Source organism: Typopeltis vanoorti, chromosome 15, assembly GCF_054136105.1.
Source record: "Typopeltis vanoorti isolate ZY-2024b chromosome 15, IOZ_Tvanoo_1.0, whole genome shotgun sequence".
Classification (NCBI taxonomy): domain Eukaryota; kingdom Metazoa; phylum Arthropoda; class Arachnida; order Uropygi; family Thelyphonidae; genus Typopeltis; species Typopeltis vanoorti.
In genome coordinates, this window is record NC_143563.1 from 92352268 (window position 1) to 92376612 (window position 24345).

At 36.3% G+C, this 24345-nt stretch overlaps 1 protein-coding gene across 1 annotated transcript in view; it reads left to right on the forward strand.

The window, feature by feature from the left end:
- LOC150098976 (uncharacterized) overlaps positions 1-24345 on the forward strand; it is a 217843-nt gene that overhangs the window by 151284 nt on the left and 42214 nt on the right. The window contains exons 6-7 of the mRNA XM_090404948.1: positions 4258-4366; positions 19295-19410. Of these exons, the coding sequence (XP_090261074.1) occupies positions 4258-4366; positions 19295-19410 (225 nt within the window). The remainder of the gene's footprint in view (positions 1-4257; positions 4367-19294; positions 19411-24345) is intronic.

A 24345-nucleotide genomic window follows, 5' to 3' on the forward strand; every position in this document is an offset into this window, starting at 1 on the left:
CTGATTCAGAGGACATAGTGGAATTGTTCAATGAACACTTTATTAGAGTATTTCATCCTAGAGGAATCAGTTTTAATGCTAAAGGGATAGGGCTGATTCGAGGTTTAGAGATACAGGAGGAGAGTGTGTTTCAGATACTGAGTACTCTGGATGTCAGTAAAGCTGTGGGACTGGATGGTATTTCACCACGAGTTTTGAGAGAATGTGCTAGGGAACTGACAGTGCCTTTAACCTGGCTTTTCAATGAAAGTCTGGCTTTGGCAAAGGTGCCCAGGGAATGGAAGGAAGGTAAGATAGTGCCATTGCATAAGGGTGGTAACAGACTGGAAGTGTCTAATTATAGGCCAGTCTGTGTGTGTGTGTCATCAGTAGTTGTTAAGATCTTAGAGAAAGTAGTGAGGGACCATATACAGCATTGGGCAGATGAGGGTAATGTTATCTGTGAGAGTCAACATGGATTTGTGAAAGGGCGCTCTTGTTTTAGCAATATGCTAGCCTTTTATAATAAAGTTACAAGAACATTAGATGAGGGAAAGGCATATACTGCAATTACTTAGACTTAGCAAAGGCATTTGACAGGGTGCCACATGATAAGCTGATATTTAAGTTGCAACACATGGGTCTGGATGTCAGATTGGTCAACTAGATTCAGGATTGGCTGTCCAATAGGTATCAGAGAATTGTGTATGGTGGAGCAGTTTCAAGGAGGCAGAGGGTTACAAGTGGGGTCCCACAGGGCTCAGTACTAGGACCTATATTGTTTAACCTTTATATCAATGACATTGCCAGTGGATTGCAAGGGGATATTCAGTTGTTTGCGGATGATGTGAAGCTGGGAAGGATTATTAGTAATAGTGCAGATGTAGTAGCCCTGCAAGAGGATTTGAATAAGCTAGATAGATGGGCAAATGAATGGGGGTGTCGGTTTAATGCAGCAAAATGCAAGGTCTTGAGGTTTGGGAAACATCGATGGGATGCTGCATACTCTATGTGAGAAGTTATACTGGAGGAAGTAGGGGAGACAAGAGATCTGGGGTTGATGATTGATAGAAACCTGAAGTTTAGGGGACATATTGCAAAGGTGGTGAAGGTAACACAGAGGATTGCTGCAATTATGAGAAGGACACTGACCTGCAGAGATAAGAGATTTATCATTCTGTTGTATAAGTCTCTGATCAGACCACACTTGGACTATTGTTCTCAGATTTGGTCCCCAGGATTTGAAGGGGATAAATTAACCGTGGAAAGGATACAAAAATGGTTTCAGGACTGTACAAGGATAGTTATGAGGATCGGCTGAGGGAATGTGGACTACAGAGTTTGGTGGATAGAAGAAGGAGAGGTGATATGATTGAGACTTTTAAACTGTTGAGAGGTAGTTACAGGGTTGACACTGGGGAGTTCTTTCACTTGGTTGAACAGCGAGAAGGAGTGACAAGACTTTCATAACTTCTTAACAGACTTTCATAACTTCAAGGGATGACAAGAGGTCATCCCTGGAAGTTATGAAAGGAAACTGTGAGCAAGAGGGTGAGGAGCGGTTTCCTTGCGTGACGGGTGATTGAATTGTGGAATGCATTGCCTGATGGAGTGGTGAGAGCGAGAACGGTCAATGAGTTTAAGGAGTGGTATGATAGACTTTGCGTTTCTTAGGGGGACCTCCCCTCGATGAGGCTTGACAGACTTTATGTTCTTAGGAAGGATCTCCCACGATGAGTCTTTTGACTCCATGGAGGCCTGAATAATAATAATAATAATAATAATAATAATAATAATTGCTTGGCCTGTACTCATTGTACTAATCTGCCAATGCACACTTGCATCTTCCTGTGTCTGTAGGAAGCAACCAACAATATATTTTGTCCTGTTGGCCTTTGTCTCACACCAGATAATCACAAATGAACCATCTCCTCGAGACCTAAAATCCTTTAACTTCTAATTTTGTTTGTTGAAGTTCATGTATCATCAGAAATACCCCCCCACCTCCTGCCCACTATCCTCCCTGAAAATGCAATTAACACCCTTTAGATTCTATTCCTGTAACTAATTATTTCTGTCAAACAGGTCTCTCTGATGCCTATAATTTTTGGTCAAGTTGAGCTGACCAGTGCCAAAACCTCTTTCCTTTATTTTTGATCCTGTTGGCATTCAGGTGTATGTGTTTCTCTATCCCCTTGAACCCATAGTTACCTTTGTGCAATATCAAAACCAACCCATTCAGATTTGAAACCAGCAAAACTGTATTCAGTATTGTATAATACTGAATACAGTTTTGCTGGTTTCAAATTCTCTGGAGTGACTGAATCCTAACTTGATTGCATTCCTCCTCCCAGTACTTCTAGTTTCCCTGAGTAAGTGCTTCCAACTTGTCACTGAACAACACTCTCTTCAAACATCAAACTCCCAAACCATTTAAATTCATTTCATCAGTTATATAGAAGTTATTTTGTCTATCAGATTCCTTCACCCCATACATCTATAAACTGCACACCATTCCTCCTGCACAATCTTCTCATTTACTTGCAATCTGGTCATTTACTTGCAGTATTCAGTATTGTATAATACTGAATACAGTTTTGCTGGTTTCAAATTCTCTGGAGTGACTGAATCCTAACTTGATTGCATTCCTCCTCCCAGTACTTCTAGTTTCCCTGAGTAAGTGCTTCCAACTTGTCACTGAACAACACTCTCTTCAAACATCAAACTCCCAAACCATTTAAATTCATTTCATCAGTTATATAGAAGTTATTTTGTCTATCAGATTCCTTCACCCCATACATCTATAAACTGCACACCATTCCTCCTGCACAATCTTCTCATTTACTTGCAATCTGGTCCTTCTTTCCAACTCATTCTTGTCATACCGATGCAAGAGACCTACAATCCTTACTTTCTCATTTTTCACTTTTTTTTTTTTTATGGTCATACAGTCATTTTCTTAATGAAGTTGCACATGCTCATTTTTTTCACTTCATTATTATTTGGTATCTAGCAAGCAATAATGTCATTGAAAGTTTTTCCACTTGGTTATATTATAAATTTAAGATGCCAAGAAATTATATTCTTGGATAAAGGATGAAACCAAGAATACAATTTCTTGGCATCTTTAATTTATTTTTAAGTAATAATGCCTATCTGTGTGTTATCTTTTATATATGTATATATATATATATATATATATTCCTTGAGCAAAATGTGCCATTTTTATGTTCAAATCTGATTTTAGAATTTTTGAACCACATACACATCTTTTATGTTTTATTTATAACTGTTTTAATAAACTGAAATTTAATAAAATAACTGTTTTATTTTATAGTGAACTATAAAATAAAACATAGCAATTATTACAGTAGACTTAAATTTTTTTGCTGATGTTTTTCATTTGTAAATGAAAAATATCTGGTTTCCTTGATAAAAAAAGTCAGCAAACAATGCAACCATCTTTATTTATTTTTGTTTTTTCATGGAAGCAATATCCTGATAGAATCTTTAACTATGTTCGTTGCTTTCTGCACCAATTTGATTTGAAAGAAATCCAGATCTAAATCAAAAATATACATTCAATGACAAATAACAACCCTTGGGTTTAAAACACTTAACGTCTCATTTTTTAATGTAATCATCATAGCTAGATAGCTATGGGGGGTATCATAATCTGATACCCCTCCATCTCTGTTTAGCATCTCTCTCTCTCTCTCTCTCTCTCTAAATGCCGTCCTCAAATTGATCCTTTCACATCTGTCACTCACACTCTGTAACCCTGATTCAGATAATCCTGATATCCCTCTGTGTAGTACCTCTCTCTTTCTCAAACATCTTATTACTTTAAAACCAAGAACCCATATCTGGACCTAAGATTCCTCTGTAGAATAATTTTTTTTAGTCCATACTGGTTGGAATTCTCATCATTACTGTGATCTTCCATGACTGTAGAAGCAACAGCCTCTGTCTTATGCAGTTTCAAATATCTTCATATTTCAGTATCTTACAGTGCAGTCCATCATGCATGTTAAAACTGCAATCCTATTTTTGAGTCCCAAATCCTAATATATTTAATGCAGATTAAATATTAGTATTAGTGTCAGTCTTTGCTAATCATTATTTCCAATCAATTCATCATCAAAAATATCTGCATATATCAAAACACTGCACCTGCTGTGTTTAAATAGACATCTTCAGATATAGATTAATATACAGATTAAATAAGTGTCTGTATCAAATTGATAAATCTTCTCTAATTCATTGTATTATTTCCAGGTTTGGATGATACCTTGTTAGGAACCAAAGTGGAGCTTACTAAAGAAAAACTTCTGGAACTCATTGAATCATCTTATCCCAATCCTTTATCAGTTGATGATATGGCAGTGTAAGACACTTTTGAATACATACTTGTTAAATCAATAAAAGGATGTTAATGAAAACATTTAGAAACATTTAAATATATTAATGAGCTCTTAATAATGGAATTTTTTTTTTCTCTGCTTTACATTATGCGAAGCTTCTCACTTAAAAAAAAATGTAAGATATTGTTATCAGCCAACTTGGATATACATTATATCAGTGGTGTCGCATCCCCATTTAGGTTGGGTGCACTGTTGTGTGGTTTATGCAATCTGCACAACAAAATTGACATCAATTTAACCGTATGGTTGAATTTTTATTGATGTATAAAAGTTTTAAGCATACAAATCACATCAACACTCATCTGAATTGGTCCAATGCAATTAACCGTAGGATAAGAAAAGAGGTGTGTGTGGGGGGGAGTGCTGTTGATGATTGCAGAGGAATTTTGTCTGCAAAGTGTGGAAGTTGGTAGTGTATGCATGGATTTTGAGTCTGTGTAGTGCGAAGTGGAAATAAACAGGTTAGTATATCTGATAGGATGCTGTTATAGACCAGGGAATGCAGAGAATACTGATTGTGAAATGTATAGGGCATGCAAAAAGAAGGTGATCCTGATGGGAGACTTTAATTACAGGAATATAGACTGGAAGGAGGAAATAGTGTATGGGAACAAGAAGAGTGAATATATGGAATTTCTGAGAGACAAGTATCTTAAGCAGCACGTGATTGAAGCAACTAGAGGCTTTAATGTCTTGGATTTGGTGATAACTTCACAAGACGTAGTTGTTAATGAAGCGTTGACACTGCCGCCAGTTGGTGAGAGTGATCATGAGGTACTTGTTTGGGAGGAGATGAAACAAGAAAAGGTCACTGCCAAAAATGGATACATGTAGAAGTATAAAGCAGGTGATTATAGGAAGTTCTGTAGTCACTTAGCATCAGTATATTAAGTAGATGAGCTGAGTGGAAAAGATGTTGACAATGCACGGAAGCTCACAAGGCAGTATCTGACAAAGTCAATGTATGACTGCATACGGTTAAGTGAGTGAATAGGGTAGGAGTGAAGTGGATGATCAGTGAAATAAAGCAAGCTGTGCTGGAAAAGAAAATGTTATGGAGGAGGTACAAGACAGTCGGTGGTGATCTGATCCATGAGGAGTATAAGGAGCAGGCTAGAAAGGTGACGAGCATGGTAAAGAAGGAAAAGGTGCATTATGAGAGGAGATTAGCTAGTCAGGCCAATGTTAACTTAGGAATTTTTCCACTGCATGGCAAGCAAGAGAAAGAATAATTATGGCAGACTAACATTGGTGAACAGTCACGGCAGCAGACTAACAGCTGCAAAGGATATAGTGGAATTATTGCACAAGCACTTGTATATCAGTGTATATCATACTGGTATAAATGATCCAGTACAATATATAGAAGAGAGGTAAGTATTAGGAGAATTGGAAGTGAAAGAAGCAGAGGTGTATCAGATATTGGTTGGGTTAGATGTGAATAAGGCTGTGGGAATGGATGACATATCACCACGTATTCTTAAGGAATGTGCACCACAGTAAGTTATGCCATTGACCTGGTTATTTAATAAAAGTCTTGCAGTGGGTAGGGTTCCTAAGGAGTGGAAAGAAGGCAAAATAGTACCACTCCACAAGCAGTTCTAAGACAGAAGCCTCCAACTATAGACCAGTATGTGTAACTGCAGTTGTTGTTAAGGTGCTGAAGAGATTGGTAAGGAATAGAATATAGGATTGGGTTGATGAATATAGCATTCTTTATGATGGTCAGCATGGATATATGTCATGTTTTAGTAATTTCCTTGAATTCTATAAGGTGACAGGTGTTTTGGATAAGGGAGGATCATATACAGTGATATTCTTGGACTTTGCAAAAGCATTTGAGAGGTTAGCCTTTCCCAGATTTTTCCTATGACGGAACACTTCACAAATCCTGAAATTTTCATGGAACACCTTGGTTATTTTGTAATGCATTAATAATTAATTAATTATTAATGCATTATAATATTAATAATTAATTATGGCATAATATAAAGAGTATTAGTACACTTATGTATATAGTGTGACATGTTGACAAATATAAAATTACATTTAAATCAGTTATCAGTCACTGGACTAATGAAATCTTGTAGCATGTTGTAGTTTCCTCAAGCCAACATCATTAAATTAATTTGTGCTGATTTTCATTGACATATCTCATTCTGATCACCAAAAATTTATAATATTATTATAAGTACTTACGAGTGAATACAGACTTTTTCTCCTGTGTGCTGGTAGTTTTCCCCTCCTTTTGTACATCCTGGAGATCGCTTTGTAGGCTGGAGGTGAATGAATCACTATCTGTTGCGTCACAAACACCTTCAATAAGAGATTTCTAAACACTAAAATTAAACAAAGTCCCTTGTCTCTTATTCATATTAAAATTTAAATTTAAGCCTATTACTTTTAAAAAATCACAGCACTATGGTTTCGAAACAAGCACTTTCCTCCTACAATACGAACTTGTGAAGAAAGTATTCAGTATTACTAGATTTGAGAACCAGATACAGACTACCTTGATCTTCAGTTTCAGTGGAAAAACTTTCTTTATACTTCCTTGCTGATTGGTCACTAACATTTGCAACACAGATGTTATTTCGTTCAGTTTTGAGAACAGAGGATACGCCGTCCAGTGGTGTTATCGGCTTGCGGGCATTTTTATGACCAGTCATAAACAGTGGTATTCCATTTCCCGAATGTTGAAAGATTTCAATGTGTGAAAATTAACGATAATTCATGAATATTTCCATGTTTAAAAATATGTGGCTTGGTCACTGACATTTGCAACACAGATATTATTTCGTTCAGTTTTGAGAACAGAGGATATGCTGCCCATTGTTGTAATTGGCTTGCAGGCAATTTTTATGACCAGTCATAAACAGCGGTATTCCCTTTTCCGAATTACTTCCATGCTTAAAAAATACATGGCTTGTCACTGACATCACAGAACACTTATTCACTTTCTCCTGAAGCACATGATAAGTTGGTGCACAAGCTGCAGAGGATGGGAATAGATAAAATATTGGTTAGATGGATCAGAGATTGGCTCTCTGAATGATACCAACAGGTTGTGAATGATAGAGCAGTGTCTCAAAAAAAGAAGGGTAACCAGTGGCATGCCTCCAGGTTCTGTTCTTGGGCCCATGCTGTTTGACCTGTTTGTAAATGATATATCCTGTGGACTGACTGGGGATCTTCAATTATTTGCTGATGATGCAAAGTTAGGAAGAATTATAAGTAGCACTGCTGATGCTGAATCCCTTCAGGATGATTTGAATAGGCTTTTTACTTGGACAAAAGAGTTGGGTTGTAGTTTTAATATCAATAAGTGCAAGGTATACTTTGGAATGCAGAAATATAAGGCTGTTTATTATATTGATGGTGCTGTACTGCAGGAAGTGGATGAGATTAGAGATTTGGCAGTGATGGTTGACGGTAGACTGAAATTTAGAGGGCATATTGCTAGTGTTGTAGAGGTTGCACATCGTAGTGCTGCTATGATAAGAAGTACTCTAACATACAAGGATAAGGAAGTGGTTGTGCCAATGTATAAGGCACTGGTCAGACCACACGTGAACTATTGTGCTCAGATCTGGTCACCTGGTTTTCAATGTGATGTGGAGACATTGGAGAGGATCCAGAGACGAGCGACTAAGACAATGTCAGGACTGGAATTCTGGCTATGGAGAGAGGTTGAGGAAATGTGGATTGCAGAGTTTGGTGGATAGGAGGAGGAGAGGTGATATGATAGAGACATTTAAGTTAGTGAGAGGATTTTATCAGATTAATTCAGAGGGATTATAAAAAGAGTAGAAGATGAGAGGGGAAGAATCAGATATCATTCCTGAAGTTGTATAAAAGTGTGGTGAAGAAGAGTGTGAGGAGTAGATTTTTTCCATGGAGAATAGTCAGTGAATGGAATGCATTACCAGAATGTGTTGTTAATGCAAGGAGTGTTAAAGATTTTAAGATTTTATATGATAAATATGTTGTCAGTTAAATGAACCTCTCACAATGAGTCTGTCGACTCTATGGAGGGTATAATAATAATAATAATAATAACTTTGAATACTTTAATTTATCATTGAATATAATTTTAAATACAGAGAGCATGAATGTCAAATGAGCAATAGCTAAACTTCACATGCACTGTTTATGTGAGAAACACAAAGGGTTTATGCTTTGTGGTGAGATTAGATTATTATTGGCAAATACTAGAGTGAGACATGGATAATTTGAATTTTGATATGATTTTTAAATATAGCCATATAATATGCACAGAAATTGAAAAAAGTAATCACTTGGGAAATTATTATTTTTCTGGATTGAACCAAAGAAAGGCTGAAATAACTCATTTTACGTGCTTACAAGTTCCAGCCTTCTTCTTCGACTATAATCAATCATACAATCTGCAAAAGCTCTGGCAGAAAACAGGACATTCATTAGGGTGTCAACAGTGTTTCCCTTTGTAAATAAGGGAAAAAAGTTATAAGTTATTTATAGAAAATTGCTTGTCTATATCAGTGTCCTGAATATGTCAGTTCACACTTCATGCACGTAAAACAGATGAAACTAAGAAAACAAAAACAGCAACTCATGACAAATGACCATGTTCAATTGGATTGGTTGACACAATAACCAATCATAGCCACTGATTTTTAGGTGCTATTGTCTCAGCACTCGCCTTGCCTTGCCTTGCCTTCTGGATGGTTTAAAACCACTGGAACACTAAGAATTTGACTTGCTGCACCATCTGTATGTCTCTTCAAAGGGCTTAAAGGTTTGTATTTGTGACTGCAAATCCAGGCTATGAACACAAATGCGATGCAATGTTTACACACAGAAAAATTTCCTCTTCATGAAGCATTAGTATATTGTGTTTAATTTTAATAATTGTGCAAAGCCAGGAAACAATTAGGAGAGTCTTTAATGGAAATAAATGCAAAAATATAAGATTGGTGATGGTTGCTATTATTTAATCTTGTGTTCCATTTCTCTCTCCTCCTCCTTGCACTTAGTGAACACAGCTTTCTGGGTATACTCCAGACACTCTCCTTATACAGCTTTGAGGAGAAAGTTTTTTTGCTTAACAAGTGATAGATGAGTAGATTGCATTGCCATGGAGTGTAGTAAGTGCAGAGACTCTACCTTGTGACAGTAAGGACACCTCACAATGAGCCCTGTTACTCCATGGCTGGCTGATGATAATCCCCCCCCCCCCAACTTCCTTTATATATTATGGCCAATTTACTTGACCATAATAAGCCTAATTATTTACAGGATGGTTAATCTTATTTCCACAATCTGCTGTGCTTGTCAACATAATTCTTTTATGACCACTTAGTCTGTTTTGCAACAAAAAAAGACTTTCTCTATACATGCATTCAGTTGGAAAAGCCATATTACTGCATCTTTCATTTTAGTTAGAAAGACCTGGGATTCAATCCAGGACTTTTCAGCTAGAGGACATCACTGCACTAGAGGCATTAATGATAATCCTTTACTTGTAATAGTAATGCTACATCAGTTAGCCATCATTCATGTAGAGAATGAAACAAAGAGGCAAAAGACACAATTCTGAGGTGCATTAGTTTCAAAGTTTGAACATGTTAGTCATGCACTCATTCAGCAGCCAAATCTGAAAATTATTATCAGAGCAAAAGGCTTATGAATATAAGACATGTTTTGTTGGAAAGCATTTATGCCACATCCAATTAGTTTCCTTACAAATATTAAAAGCAGATATGTTTTTTACAATTTTCCATAGCTTCTTTCCAAAAATAGGCAATATAGGTAAATAAAAAGAGATACTCTGAATTGACAGTGGCCAATACAAGCTAGCAGCCAATTATTAGGGATAAGTGGATAAAAAGAAAAAAAAAAGGAGTGTATATCAATGTGATGAAATCTCACTAACTTAAAACTTGCACAGTGTTTTGATCCGGGTGTTCAATATCATTTATAAACTAGTCTATTAGAATTCATCCTAAAAATGTGTCCGTAGGCAGCCAATTTTTTTATGGACAAATTTTTAGAATGAATTCTAATAGACTGGTTTATAAAAGGACATTGAATACCCAGATCAAAAGACTGCAAGTTTCAAGAATAGTTAGTGAGACTTTATCAGATTGATATGCACTCCTTTTTTTGTTCTTACTTTTCACCAGAAAAATCAGAGTAAAGCATCATAAATATAAATGTCAGAGAGAAAATGAAAGTATCGATAAAATGTAAAATGGAGATAGCTTTGTTTTTATGTATTCTTAACATAACTGTTGGGGTGTAAAAATCAAAATAAAATATAGACTGCCATTTATAAGGTATGTTTTCTACTTTTGGCTTTTCAGTAGTTTTAGATTTGTCAGTAAGTTTTCTGCAATTATTATAAGCTTGAGTATAGGTAGTAATGGAAGCTAAGGTGTTTGATAAGAGACATTTTTGATGTGTCTTATTCTTATCTTGAACAGATCGATATATTTATTTTTACAAAAAAAAAAGTTTTAAAATGACAAATTTAGATTAAAATCTTTAATAAAGAACATAATTGAATCTCACACACACTGCTTCGTAACGTGGTAAGCTCAGTAGTCTGTCATGGTAAAGAAACTGTTATTAATGTCAAAGTAGAGCAGTTAACCTTTTCTACATAGTCTGTGTCTATCAAAATATGCACTCTCTTGCCAGTCTGTTTTGCTGAATGTAATACCCAGATTTTTGGGAGGAAAAATTCTTCCATCTCTGTATGAGATCTGGCTAAACTCACCTTTTTTTTGAAAAGACTCTATAAAGTTCTCTGCAGCATCAATTGGATTCAAAACCAGATCTTTTCAGCCAAAAGGAGGGGAATATCAACGATACCAGCCAAACTATGGAGGGTTTTGGCATTGAATCACAAAATTAAAAACAGTAATCCAGCAAAAAATTATAACAGAACAATTGTTTGACATTATTATAAACTACAGAGAGTAGTTTTGTGAGTGGCACTTTGTCGGGGAAAAATTGACTCAATTCTGATCTGAGTTACCTAGAGAAGAGCTAACATCTCTAATATATTGAGAATTATGATTGGTAAGAAAAACTAATGTCTCGTTGAAAGAATTAGTAGAGTCTGTATAATTATTTAATATTCAAATAGAGTGTTAATTAATGCTGGCAAATACTTCATGAACTGTGCTTGTTTGGTACAGGTAATGGGAATCAGTTAAATATAGTCATCAGAGGAATGTACATGGAAGAAGTCAGTTTTAAACAAAGCCCAAGTAAAATTAAAGTGAACATGCTTCAGCCAGTTTCTAGATATATATATATAACTAGATTAAGCAAAATCACTTGTATACTGTATTCATTTTAGAGAGATTTAAAATAATCGGAATTTTTACAAACAATATTTTTAAGAAAAATTCACATTGTACAAGAAAACCTCACTTAATGTGAATTTGATATGTACGGTAATCAGCTAGCATGATTGAGTGAAATGATACTCTTTCCCACTTTAAGCGAGTGATTAATCATTAAATGTGATTATTTTACATTATGTGAAATTTTTTGTCACCAATCTGCAGCAAACAGTGCCGCTTGATTTAATCTAATTCAGATACTTATAAGTCTTTATTATATTCATCCCCTGATATGGAAAAGAGAAAGACTGATGAAGAAAGCGGCAGTAATAAAAAGAGGAGAAAAGTAATTATGTTGGAGGAAAAGCTGAAAAACTTGCTCGATTCCCATTCAGAACAATTAAGCAAGAATGATCTCCTTCAACTAGAATAACAGCATGCATATGAAGAAGATAAGGAGTGTGAACAAGAAGAGAATGTTATGACTATGAAGCTAACTGCAAAAGAACCCAAGATAGTTTTCAATCACATTGAGCATGCTGAGGAAATTTTGTTTGGTGCTGATCCTGAAATGGAACAAAGCTTCAAAGTCTGCTGAAATCTTGATAAAGCGATCACCAGCTATCGCAAATTGCATGACAAGATGAAAAAGTCAAGCATATTCAAACATCTTTACTTAATTTTTTTTGTAAAAAAAGCAGCTCAATCAAATGTTTAGATATGAAATGTAAAAATTTATGCAATTGATTTTTATTAACTTCGATGATTTTATCCTGTAATATAGCTTATAAATTTTTTTTCAAATTTGCGCTAACTGATGGATGAATTATAATTATTCCTATTGTTTATTGTATTCGCTTAATGTGATTTCACTTAGCACACAATAATTGATGGATTAATTAATTATGTTAAGCAAGGTTTTACTTACTTCGTAGTTCTAAATATGCTGAATAAGTTGCACAGCTCAAGTAATTTTTCTGGACATAATACATAGAAGTCTTTTTCTTCACATACATGAATTGGTCAACATGTAAAGAATCATATTTAGTATCAGTATTACTTTTTAGCCTTCTGTGGAGTCATATGAGCCTCATCATAGAAGGTTAAAGTTAATGATCAGTTTCTGTCAAACATCATCTTGCTTGCTTGCTTGGCAACGTTTGCAAAATTTTGGTTTTGCAACTCAGCACTGAAGTTTCCAAACGGAAAGAATTTCTAAATTTTGGGATTTGAAATGAAAACTCCAGCCTAGAAGTTCCCCCCCCCCTTCACAGTGTAATCCATCCTTTAACAGCTTATACTTTCTGAATTCATTCATCTTCTCTTTTATCAATTCTTTCCTATTTGAGAAGTGGATTTTAAAAGATTTATCAAAGAAAAATGCAGTATCCTAAATAGTCCTAAATTTTGCAATTCATGGTCTTGATCTCTACATGTTCCACAGTCTTTTCTTGAAAGTCCAGTAACTCATGCTACTCTGTTTGTAAGGTATATTGTAAAATAAGCGTTCTCTTGTCCACCACACTACTGCAGCACCCAAGCAATCATGGGTCTTATTATTGTGTACCTCTTGAGGTATATACAGTGAAGAACTAAGAATTCAACTAAATATTACAGTTTATACTGCTATCACAGCAGTGGCATAGCCAGGGGGGGGGGTCTGATCCAGGCAGCACTTTGAACCTTTTTGAACTTTTCCAGTTAATTCTAAGATACAGTCTCGAACTCAGTTCCAAATATTGTAATACTACTGTGAATTTTCCTCATGATTGCTGTAAGTGTTGTTAGTTGTGAAAGGAGTTTTTCTAAATAAAATTGATTACAAATCACCTACATTACTATGAAATAGACTTTACCAATGTCATTGACGATTTTGTTAACAGAAAAGCAAGAAAAATAACATTTTAGAATGTTGAAATTAAAGTTTTACTTCAAAAATTACTTCATAGTATTGTAGTATTTTTGGTGTATATTGAGAGGGATGGCTAATGTTACCTGCAGCTGCTTTCATTATATACCATTTCTTCTCATTTCTCTACTCTCCACCTCCTCCTTCATCTGATAATGGCCAATTTCATAGGAGAAGAACAGGAGGCTGACAGTTCAATCATAGGAATTGCTTAGAATGTTAATTAAACTTGTTAATAAGGCTGTGGGGTTGGATAGCATATCACCACATATAATTACAGAATTTGTGAGAAGCTGAAAATTTCCTTGACTTGGTTGCAACAGGAGGTCCAAGAAAAGTGGAAAGGAATAATAGTGCCACTACATAAGGGATAATCCAGTTCAACAGTAAGCCAGTGTGTGTATATCATTTGTAGTGATGAAGGTGTTAGAGGAGGCTGGTTAGAGACAGAATATAAACCTGGATTGATGAGAATGGAAAACATTCAAGAGAGCAGCATGGGTTTGTTAGGGGGAGGGGGAAGAGTCCTTGCTTTAGTAACTTGGTTATATTTTATAATAATCACCAAATGTGTTGGACAGAGGAGATGATTATACAGTGATTTATATGGATTTTGCTGGCAAACTATCCACTCGTTAATCAGACCTGCTGAAGGTACATGGAGCAAAGTCCAGATGAAGGGACACATTATCTACCTATGTTTTCCCATCCCATCTTTCTTCACCTATTATTCCCAATATCTGTTATAGCTAAGTAACTTGGCTTTTTATATGATTATTAATTCACTTAAGGAATTCAACATACACTAGAATATAAGTTAAATTAAACTTTAATATATATTTCCAATATTTCGGCAACGTCATGTTGCCATTTTTAAAGAAACTTACAATAAAGACACATGCATGCAGGCAGTACATACAGTAAATGAGGAAGAAGCGAAGAAGCTATCGTTTCTCCTAAAAGTCCTGATGATGCCTTCTAACAGGCTATGTAGGTGTTCTTGGCCGTTGGACTGAAGGTCTCCTGATGTCCGTCTCCCAAATTTGGGACAGTCTCATGCAACCAAATTTCTTAAGGTTTCGCATGTTTCCTAAGACTGAGGCTGATTCCATGAAAAGTCTTTCAAATTTGAACTTGCTATGGTGTATTATTGTGGCTTTCTTCCACCGTATTCTGTGGCGTGTATCCAGAGCATGGTCTGCAAGACCAGGGCGGCTATACTGGTGAAAAACGGATGTAGTCCTTGTGTTCTGAAATTCTGATATTCACTGTCCTGCCTGTTTGGCCAAAGTAGGACAGCTTACAGCTGCAAGGGACCTGGTATACACCAGGTAGGTCTAGGGGAAGTGGTTGGTCTTTAGTGGAGTGGATAAGGGATGCCAATTTAGTCTGTAACAAGAGGTCAAGTCATGTTTTTTTATGATTTTGGTAATTTTTTCTGAGGTGCCTCGGATGTAGGGAATGGTGATGGATTTAGACTAATCCTTGTTGTGAAGGGAGGGAAGGGTTGAGGTTTACTGGTTTCTATAATTTTTGGATTTTTTTGGGGGGGTAAGCCATTGGCTGAGAAAGTGTTGAGGATGTGATTTAGTTCAGTGTTTTAGACATTGTCATTTGAACAGATTAGTTTAGCCCTGTTGTATAGTGTCTTAATAACTCCATCTTGTTGTGAGGAAAGGGGGATTGTTGGTGAATGTATCTGCCTGTATGGGTGGGTTTTCTATAAACAGAGAAAACCAAGGTTCCATCAGGCTGGCGAGTGACTAGTGTGTCTAGGAAAGGGAGGCTGTTATTTTCCTCTTTTTCCAGGGTGAACTTGATTCTGGGGGTGTCGGTTGTTTAAGTGTGATAAGAAGGAATGGTGACCATGGCTGTCCCCTATTTGTTTGTAGAATTTTTCCTGCCAAACGAAATAGCCTGATTTCATTGTGAACTGAAATAGGGCTGAGATATCGGGAGGAAATTTAGCTTGGATTAGCTCTAAGGTTTCCTTGAGTTGGACATTTGTGAATAAGGAGGAGACGTCAAAACTGACCACTATGTGAGTGTGTTGGAGTGTAAGGTTTTCTATGCTGGCTTTGAAGCGGGCTGAGTTTTTTATGTGTGATGGTGTGTTGCAAGTATAGTGTGTGAGCGCTTTGGCCAAATGGTTAGCTAATTTGTATGTAGGGGAATCAATGCTATCCACTATGGGATGTAATGGGATATTTTCTTTAAGTGTATTTTTGGGAGTCCATATATACGGCGAAGTATAGAGTTAAACGGTTTTAATTTGTCAATAACATCCACAGGCCAAGAAGTGACCTTCTTAAGGAGCCTATGAAGTTTTCGAATTTGTAAGTTGGTGGATTGTATTCAATAGGGAGGTAAGTAGCCCGATCTAATAATAAAGAATTAAGCTTACCTGTGTAGTCTGTTCGGTTGAATACTATGGTGCCGTTTCCCTTATCTGCTTTGGTGATTACCATTTCTTTGTTTTTCTTCATTTCCTGCAGAGCTTTATATTCACTATTGGATATGGTGGTTTTGGTGGTCTTGCTTTGGTGAGAACATATCCAGTCTAATATTGTTGGCGATGTGGTTTGGAAGGTGGCAGATCCCACTTTCAATCTGGATCATTATATTCTCGGCCGGTATTTTTCTAAGAGCAATGGCGAAGTTGTGGCCACGTGAAAGCACGATGAGTGCTGCAGGCTTCAACGTAATTGAAGAAAGGTTGACTACAGTGTTGGTTGGAAGTTTTGGTTCTGAGGTCGAGCTCTTTTTTAATTTTTTAAATTTCTTGATATGTTGACTCCATATTTTCTCGAATTCTTTATCTGCCACAGTTCACGAGACGTCATATAAAATAGACCAAAGCCATGATTTAACATATTGGAAAGCTCTTCTTCAAGCGCCTGAATAGCTTCATTTGCATCAGCTAGGAGAACTCACGTGGTAGCAATTTGTTCCTGTAGCAGAGCGTAGCTGGCATGGTGATAAATTCGGAGAGTCTTTTGTGATGAATTTTACACTATTATCCCAGCAGCATTTTAGGAAGGTCAGATGGTTCAGTTGTCTTGATAGCCTAGCTTCATTTTACCGTATTGGCGGACCTTGCGTGCGATGGAATCTCCCTGGATGATAGTAATTCTCGTAGAATTTGATAAATTAAAAAAGAGCTTGAGCTCCAAACCAAAACTTCAAACCAACACTGTAGTCAACCTTTCTTCAGTTATGTCTGCAGCACTCATCGCGCTTTCATGTGGCCACAACTTCGCCATTGCTCCCAGAAAAATACTGGCCGAGGATATAATGATCCAGATTGAACATGGGATCCACCACCTTCCAAACCACATTGCCAACAATATTAGACTGGATGTAGCTTGTGTTCTCACCAAATCAAGACCACCAAAATCCAACATATCCAATAGTGAATATAAAGCTCTGCAGAATATGAAGAAAAACAAAGAAATAGTAATCACCAAAGTGGATAAGGGAACCACCGTAGTACTCAACCGAATGGACTACACAGGTGAGCTTAATTCTCTATTATTAGATTGGGCTACTTACCTCCCTATTGAATACAATCCACCAACTTACAAATTCGAAAACTCCATAGGCTCCTTAAGAAGGTCACTTCTTGGCCTGTGGATGTTATTGACAAATTAAAACCGTTTAACTCTATACTTCGCCGTATATATGGACTCACAAAAATACACTTAAAGAAAATATGCCATTACATCCCATAGCGGATAGCATTGATTCCCCCACATACAAATTAGCTAACCATTTGGCCAAAAGCGCTCACACACTATACTTGCAACACACCATCACACATAAAAAACTCAGCCCACTTCAAAGCCAGCATAGAAAACCTTACACTCCAACATACTGACATAATGTTCAGTTTTGACGTCTCCTCCTTATTCACAAATGTCCAACTCAAGGAAACCTTAGAGCTAATCCAAGCTAAATTTCCTCCCGATATCTCAGCCCTATTTCAGTTCACAATGAAATCAAGCTATTTCGTTTGGCAGGAAAAATTCTACAAACAAATAGAGGGGACAGCCATGGTCACCATTCTTCCCACCCTTGGCCAACTTCTTTATGGAGACTTTTGAAAAGAAAGCCTTAAACTCTTCCCCACAAAAACCAACCATGTGGCTTTGCTACGTTGATGATGTGTTTGCTATTTGGCCACATGGCTCTGATACACTCCTCTCCTTCTTATCACACTTAAACAACCAACACCCCCAGAATCAAGTTCACCCTGGAAAAAGTGGAAAATAACAGCCTCCCTTTCCTAGACACACTAGTCACTCGCCAGCCTGATGGAACCTTGGTTTTCTCTGTTTATAGAAAACCCACCCATACAGGCAGATACATTCACCAACAATCCCCCTTTCCTCACAACAAGATGGAGTTATTAAGACACTATACAACAGGGCTAAACTAATCTGTTCAAATGACAATGTCTAAAACACTGAACTAAATCACATCCTCAACACTTTCTCAGCCAATGGCTTACCCCCCAAAAAAAATCCAAAAATTATAGAAACCAGTAAACCTCAACCCTTCCCTCCCTTCACAACAAGGATTAGTCTAAATCCATCACCATTCCCTACATCCGAGGCATCTCATAAAAAATTACCAAAATCATAAAAAAAAATGACTTGACCTCTTGTTACAGACTAAATTGGCATCCCTTATCCACTCCACTAAAGACCAACCACTTCCCCTAGACCTACCTGGTGTATACCAGGTCCCTTGCAGCTGTAAGCTGTCCTACTTTGGCCAAACAGGCAGGACAGTGAATATCAGAATTTCAGAACACAAGGACTACATCCGTTTTTCACCAGTATAGCCGCCCTGGTCTTGCAGACCATGCTCTGGATACACGCCACAGAATACGGTGAAAGAAAGCCACAATAATACACCATAGCAAGTTCAAATTTGAAAGACTTTTCATGGAATCAGCATTCTCATCCCTAAGAAACATGCTAAACCTCAACAAATTTATAAGCCTTTCTATGAGAATTGGCCTTTTATAAACTCAGTTTGGTGATGATAGAACAGTTAATCCTTCCTCCATATTACTTTATCTGTCAATGAATGTATGATTTGTCTGTTAATGCTAGAAAAGATCCAAGTTTCTGGTTAGAAAAATCTGTGCATGAGACTCAGTAATTCATCCTCCATTTCAAAGCTTTTATATATGTTCCTCATGCTAAGGGGAATCCAATCTAAGGTTATTTTTCTGATAATATCATTCATACAAAGAGTTTTGTAATTCATACTTGAGTTGGGTAGGAAACTGATAAAAAAAGAAAAGACATTCATGATTTTTATGAATGATTTCTACATTGCTGTTTGAAATTATACCTGTTAGGCATTAAATGCAGGTCATATATTATGAATGTTCATTTTTTTTTATTTATAGACAGGAATATTTAGGACTAGTAACTAAGTTTCTGTCACTTCTTTTTCATGATTATGACATAAATTGTAAAGAAAGATATTTTCATTTAAAATGTTTTAGTAAATTGCAACTTATTTTAATAAGCATGCTATTGATTGTGGATAAAGCTGTCATTGTAATTTTTTTATTTATTAAAATTAACTTCTGATATAATCATATCGAACAAGTGAGTCATTTTATTTTATAGCTCTTGTGAAGCCACTCACGAAGAAGTTGAAGAGCATTTGCAAGAACTACTGTCCAAAGGCTTGATTAAGTGTATGGAAAATGGAACCTATACCAGGGTCACGGAAAATGATACAGGTATTAAAGTGTTGAGACCATTTATTTTTATTATAATTAGACCTGCAAAGATTTCCAAAATTCATCACGAAAAGACATATACTACCAACCACAATACAATGTGCATCATATAATGCCTTGAACTCATTCTTTGCATGGAGAGTGGTAGGAGTATTGAATGCATTGCCTGGGAGGGTAGTAAATGTGGGGACTGTGGATGATTTTAAGTAGCAGTATGATAGACTTTGTGTTCATTAATGTTGACCTCCTGCAATGGGTCTTGTGACTCCATGGGGATCAGGAAAATAATAGTAATAATATTTGCTACACTTAAGTTAAGGGGATAATAAATCCCTCATTATTTTATTTTAAAGCCGGATACGAAACTCGGAGATCGAAATCTAAGAGTTTCATGCCAAAGAACTATCGGCGAGTCCAGGCGTAGGTGATCACCTGGGTAGTACGACACTAGGGCAACTCATTGCAAAGCTGGAGCAAGCTCCATCACTATTCTTAATATTTTCTCATAATGTAAAATGCAGCTCCTAGGAGATGTATTACTGTTTTACATTATGAGGAGAGGTCACTACCCAGACATGTTTCGACCTTTATTGAGGTCTCATCAGTGGGTAGGTAGACCCAGAATACAAAGGTTTAAGTGAACTGAATTTATATACATCCCCACTAATGAATTGCAAGAGTGGTGTACTCATATATTATTATTACTACGATAAAGAGCCAAGAGGCTATTTTTCCGGCAGCATAAATTAAGTTAAGAGGATAATAAATCCCTCATTATTTTATTTTAAAGCTGGATACGAAACTCAGAGATCAAAATCCATCGAAATCTAAGAGTTTCATGCTGAAGAACTATCGGCGAGTCCAGGCGTAAGTGATCACCTGGGTAGTACAACACTAGGGCAACTCGTTGCAAAGGTGGAGCAAGATTCGTCACTAGTCTTAATATTTTCTCATAATGTAAAATGCAGCTCCTAGGAGATGTATTGCTGTTTTACATTATGAGGAAAAATCAATAAAATAATGAGGGATTTATTATCCCCTTAACTTAATTTATGCCGCCGGAAAAATAACCTCTTGGCTCTTTATCGTAGTAATAATAATATATGGGTATGTCGCTCTGGCAATTCGTTAGTGGGGGTGTATGTAAATTCGGTTCACTTAAACTTTGGTATTCCAGGTCTACCTACTCACTGATGAGACCTCAATAAAGGTTGAAACCGGTCTGGGTAGTGACCTCTCCTCATAATGTAAAACAGTAATACATCTTCTAGGAGCTGCGTTTTTTACATTATGAGAAAATATTAAGGATAGTGACGAATCTTGCTCCACCTTTGCAACGAATTGCCCTAGTGTTATACTACCTAGGTGATCACTTACGCCTGGACTCGCTGATAGTTCTTCGGCATGAAACTCTTAGATTTCGATCTCCGAGTTTTGTATCCAGCTTTAAAATAAAATAATGAGGGATTTATTATCCCCTTAACTTAATTAACCCCGCCGGAAAAATAGCCTCTTGGCTCTTTATTTGCTACACTTATTTTACATCTTTCGGAATCTCTCTCTCCTTTAAAATTTCATCACTTTGAAAACCAATGGTGTGGTGAGGTGAGGTGGCCAAATCTGTATAAAGCATTTCTGATGCAACCTGATGATTAATGCTTTGTACATTGAAACAAAACTCCTTATGTCTCTTCATTCTTGTCATAATCCATTATGCTATCCTCAGCTCCTTATGTCAGATAGTACAGATTAATGTGGGTTCTGACTCACGTGAAAAATTAAATAAATCCAATGTGTAAATGTATACAAAATTTAAATAATTTTTATGTAAAATAAATTTAATATTTTATCAATACTATTGTAAACCCCAGTAGACTGCATCAGTGCTCATGAGTTTCACACCCTTTTTGAAAATTATTTAGGTGCAGTTGTCACTTACATGCTTCTAATCCATTGTTTATCAGCACCATTAAACTGATAGCTTGTTATCTTTCCTTCTCTAAATAGTCCACAGATAGATCACCAAATTATTTTCTAATCTTGAGAATTTTAATAGTAAGGTGTGAAACGTTTTGGCAACTGGCATATGGAAATATGACTTCTCCATTACTTCCACCTTAGTATCACCATCTCTGGGTCTGGGTAGTGACCCTTCCCTTAATGCATTAGCATTATACATGTTGCAAGGAGATGTGCTTGCATTATGGGATACTAAGGCAAGTGATGGTAACTTATACCACCTTTACCACTAGTTGCCCCAGTCCTGAAAATACTTCAGGCGCAAACTTTGTTTGCTTACACTTGGATAAAGGATTAAACCAAATGTATAATTGGTAGCATAGCAAAGTGAAAAAACTTCCATCAAGTTTCTAATCAACTTTATCTTTAGACTTCTCGATAAATCTTTCTGAAAGATGTTCTTTTGAAATAATTATTAAGATAATCTTTACATTGTCTAGTTAATGGTTCTGATAATGTAGGATTCCTTGACACATCACCCAATTAACATTACCAATTGTTGATGTAAATGAATAATTAGGTTTCATTTCTGCAAGAATAATTTTATTAGGTCATAAATGAAATTCTGTCAATTTGTAAATATGGCTTTATATAACAAAGCTACTTACTACTTGGATCAATATTTCTTCACATTTCTCACTATAACTAAATTTTTTTTTCTAACTTAAATTTGTCATTACCAGTCTTGAAATTAATTTAAGGAAATTATTGCCCTCTTATAAGCATATGGTAATTTTCATAATCATATATTTTATTTTTCAATATCATATGATAATCCTGAATTTATCAAAGTCGATTGGTTTGTAATTTTTAGTTAGTGAAAATGCACATGTACTCATAATTAGGTTTAATGGAAGGAGTACAGCTCAGAAAAATAATTAAATAGTAGTTTTAATTGTTCAATATTTTGTCTCTGTCACAGTGACATCTTCATGAATACAGTATTAAAATTGTAATACTCCACAAAAACACACAAAGCAATAAGTGGAAGAAATTGTTAGACTGTTTAAAGCCTAAAGAGTCTTATGAGGAGCACCTTCTGGAGATGCTATTGGCACAGCCTCAGCTGCTGGACTGGAGGCCTAAAAATTAAAGTTTCCAAAATCTTAGGAGGTTAACGCAATCATATTTATTAAGATCAACTGATTTTTTAAATCTGCTGCTGATTCATGATTCTGTGCAGGGTATCGAAGGTATGGTAAGCTAGACCTGACTGACCATAGTTGTAGCAGCAGATGTATTTCATGTGTTCTCCAAGGCAGATGTTGACAGGTCTCCCAGTCTGACCACAATATGGCAAATTGCAAGAACAAGGAACCAAACACCTGGAACTGAGAAGGGAGGTAGTGGATCCTTAGGAGAGTAGATAAGTGCAGCCAGCATCAGATGAGGTTTGAACGTGGTGCAGAGATTATATTTCTTTAAAATTCTGACTATTTTTTCTGAGTTGCCTCAGATATAGAGAATAGTAATAGCATTGCTGTAATTGGTATGTTGAAAAAGATGTGAGGAATAGTTAATTTGTTGATCTTTTTGGCATTATAGCCATTGGAAAGGAAGGTTTGGTGAATAAGAGTCAGCTGTAAGGCATATCTGCTTAGAACAGAAGCTGGAGGCTCTGTTGATTAGCATTTTCATAACACCATATTGTTGGGGGGGGGATAAAGGGGAATATCAAAAGCACATGCTTCACCCATCATAACAGAAAGTGGGCCATATGATGGGTAGGTTATTTTCTTTTTCTACAGTAAGCAGAATTCTGTGGCACTGGCTGTTGAGGTGGAGGAAGAAAGAGTCTAATGTGCATTAGCCATGTGGCCAAATAAAGAACATATTATCAATGTATCATAGCCAGATAAAAAGTTTAAGAATGGCAGTAGCAAGAGCATGTTTTTTCAAAATTTTCCCTCATTTCCTGCACTCCACCAATATACTACTTTCTGGTATCTGTTACTTCTCCCCCCCTCCAATCCATTCTACTATCTTGATATCCATTTCCATTTGTTCCAACTTATGTAATAGTTTCCTGTGTATTCTGTCAAATGCAGTATCATGGTGTAGCCATTTCTCTTAACCATTTCAAATCACTCTACTATAAAATGTGAGTAAATTATTAAAGCAAGATGTATCATATTCCAATTCATCCATTCTTGAATTCTACCTGATACATCTAAAACTTTAACTAACTCTTTTGAGGTACTAATTGGTCTGTAATTTTGGCAGAATCTGTCTTGGAGCCTCCTTTTAGTAATGGAAACTATCTTACTACCCTCTTTTTACTCCCTCAGTACTTTGCTGGAGCTGTGAACTTAAACAACTTGATCCAGTGCACTGCCATTTCTCTTGCACATTCTCATAACACCACAGCTGACAGACCATCCAGTCCCACTGCTATATACATTCACATTGATATTTGTAAATATGCTGAGCACCTCCAGTTCACCTTCATCTACCTCAATTCTCATTATCAGTCTCTGTCATGTTAGCAACTGCAGTATCACTACTTGGATGGTATATGATATATGCTCTTGCAAAAATGATTACTTAGTAATGCCAAGAAATTACATTCTTGGTTTAATCTTTTATCCAAGTGTAAGTAAACAAAGTTTGCATGTGAAATAACTTCACAACTAGGCAACTCATATATAGATGCTAATGACTTCACATCACTTGCCTTAGTATCCTATAATGCAAAGCACATATCCTTACGGACATGTATAATACTGTGCATTGTGGGAAGAGCCGCTATCCAGACTGGTTTCAACCTTTATTGAAGTCTCATCAGTGAGAGCCAGACTCAGAAGTGATACCAAGGTTGAAGTAATGCAGAAGTTGGATTAAACCAAGAATATAATTTTTTGGCACCTTTAATTTATAATATAACCAAGTAGAAAAATTTTCAATGTCTATCTCTAA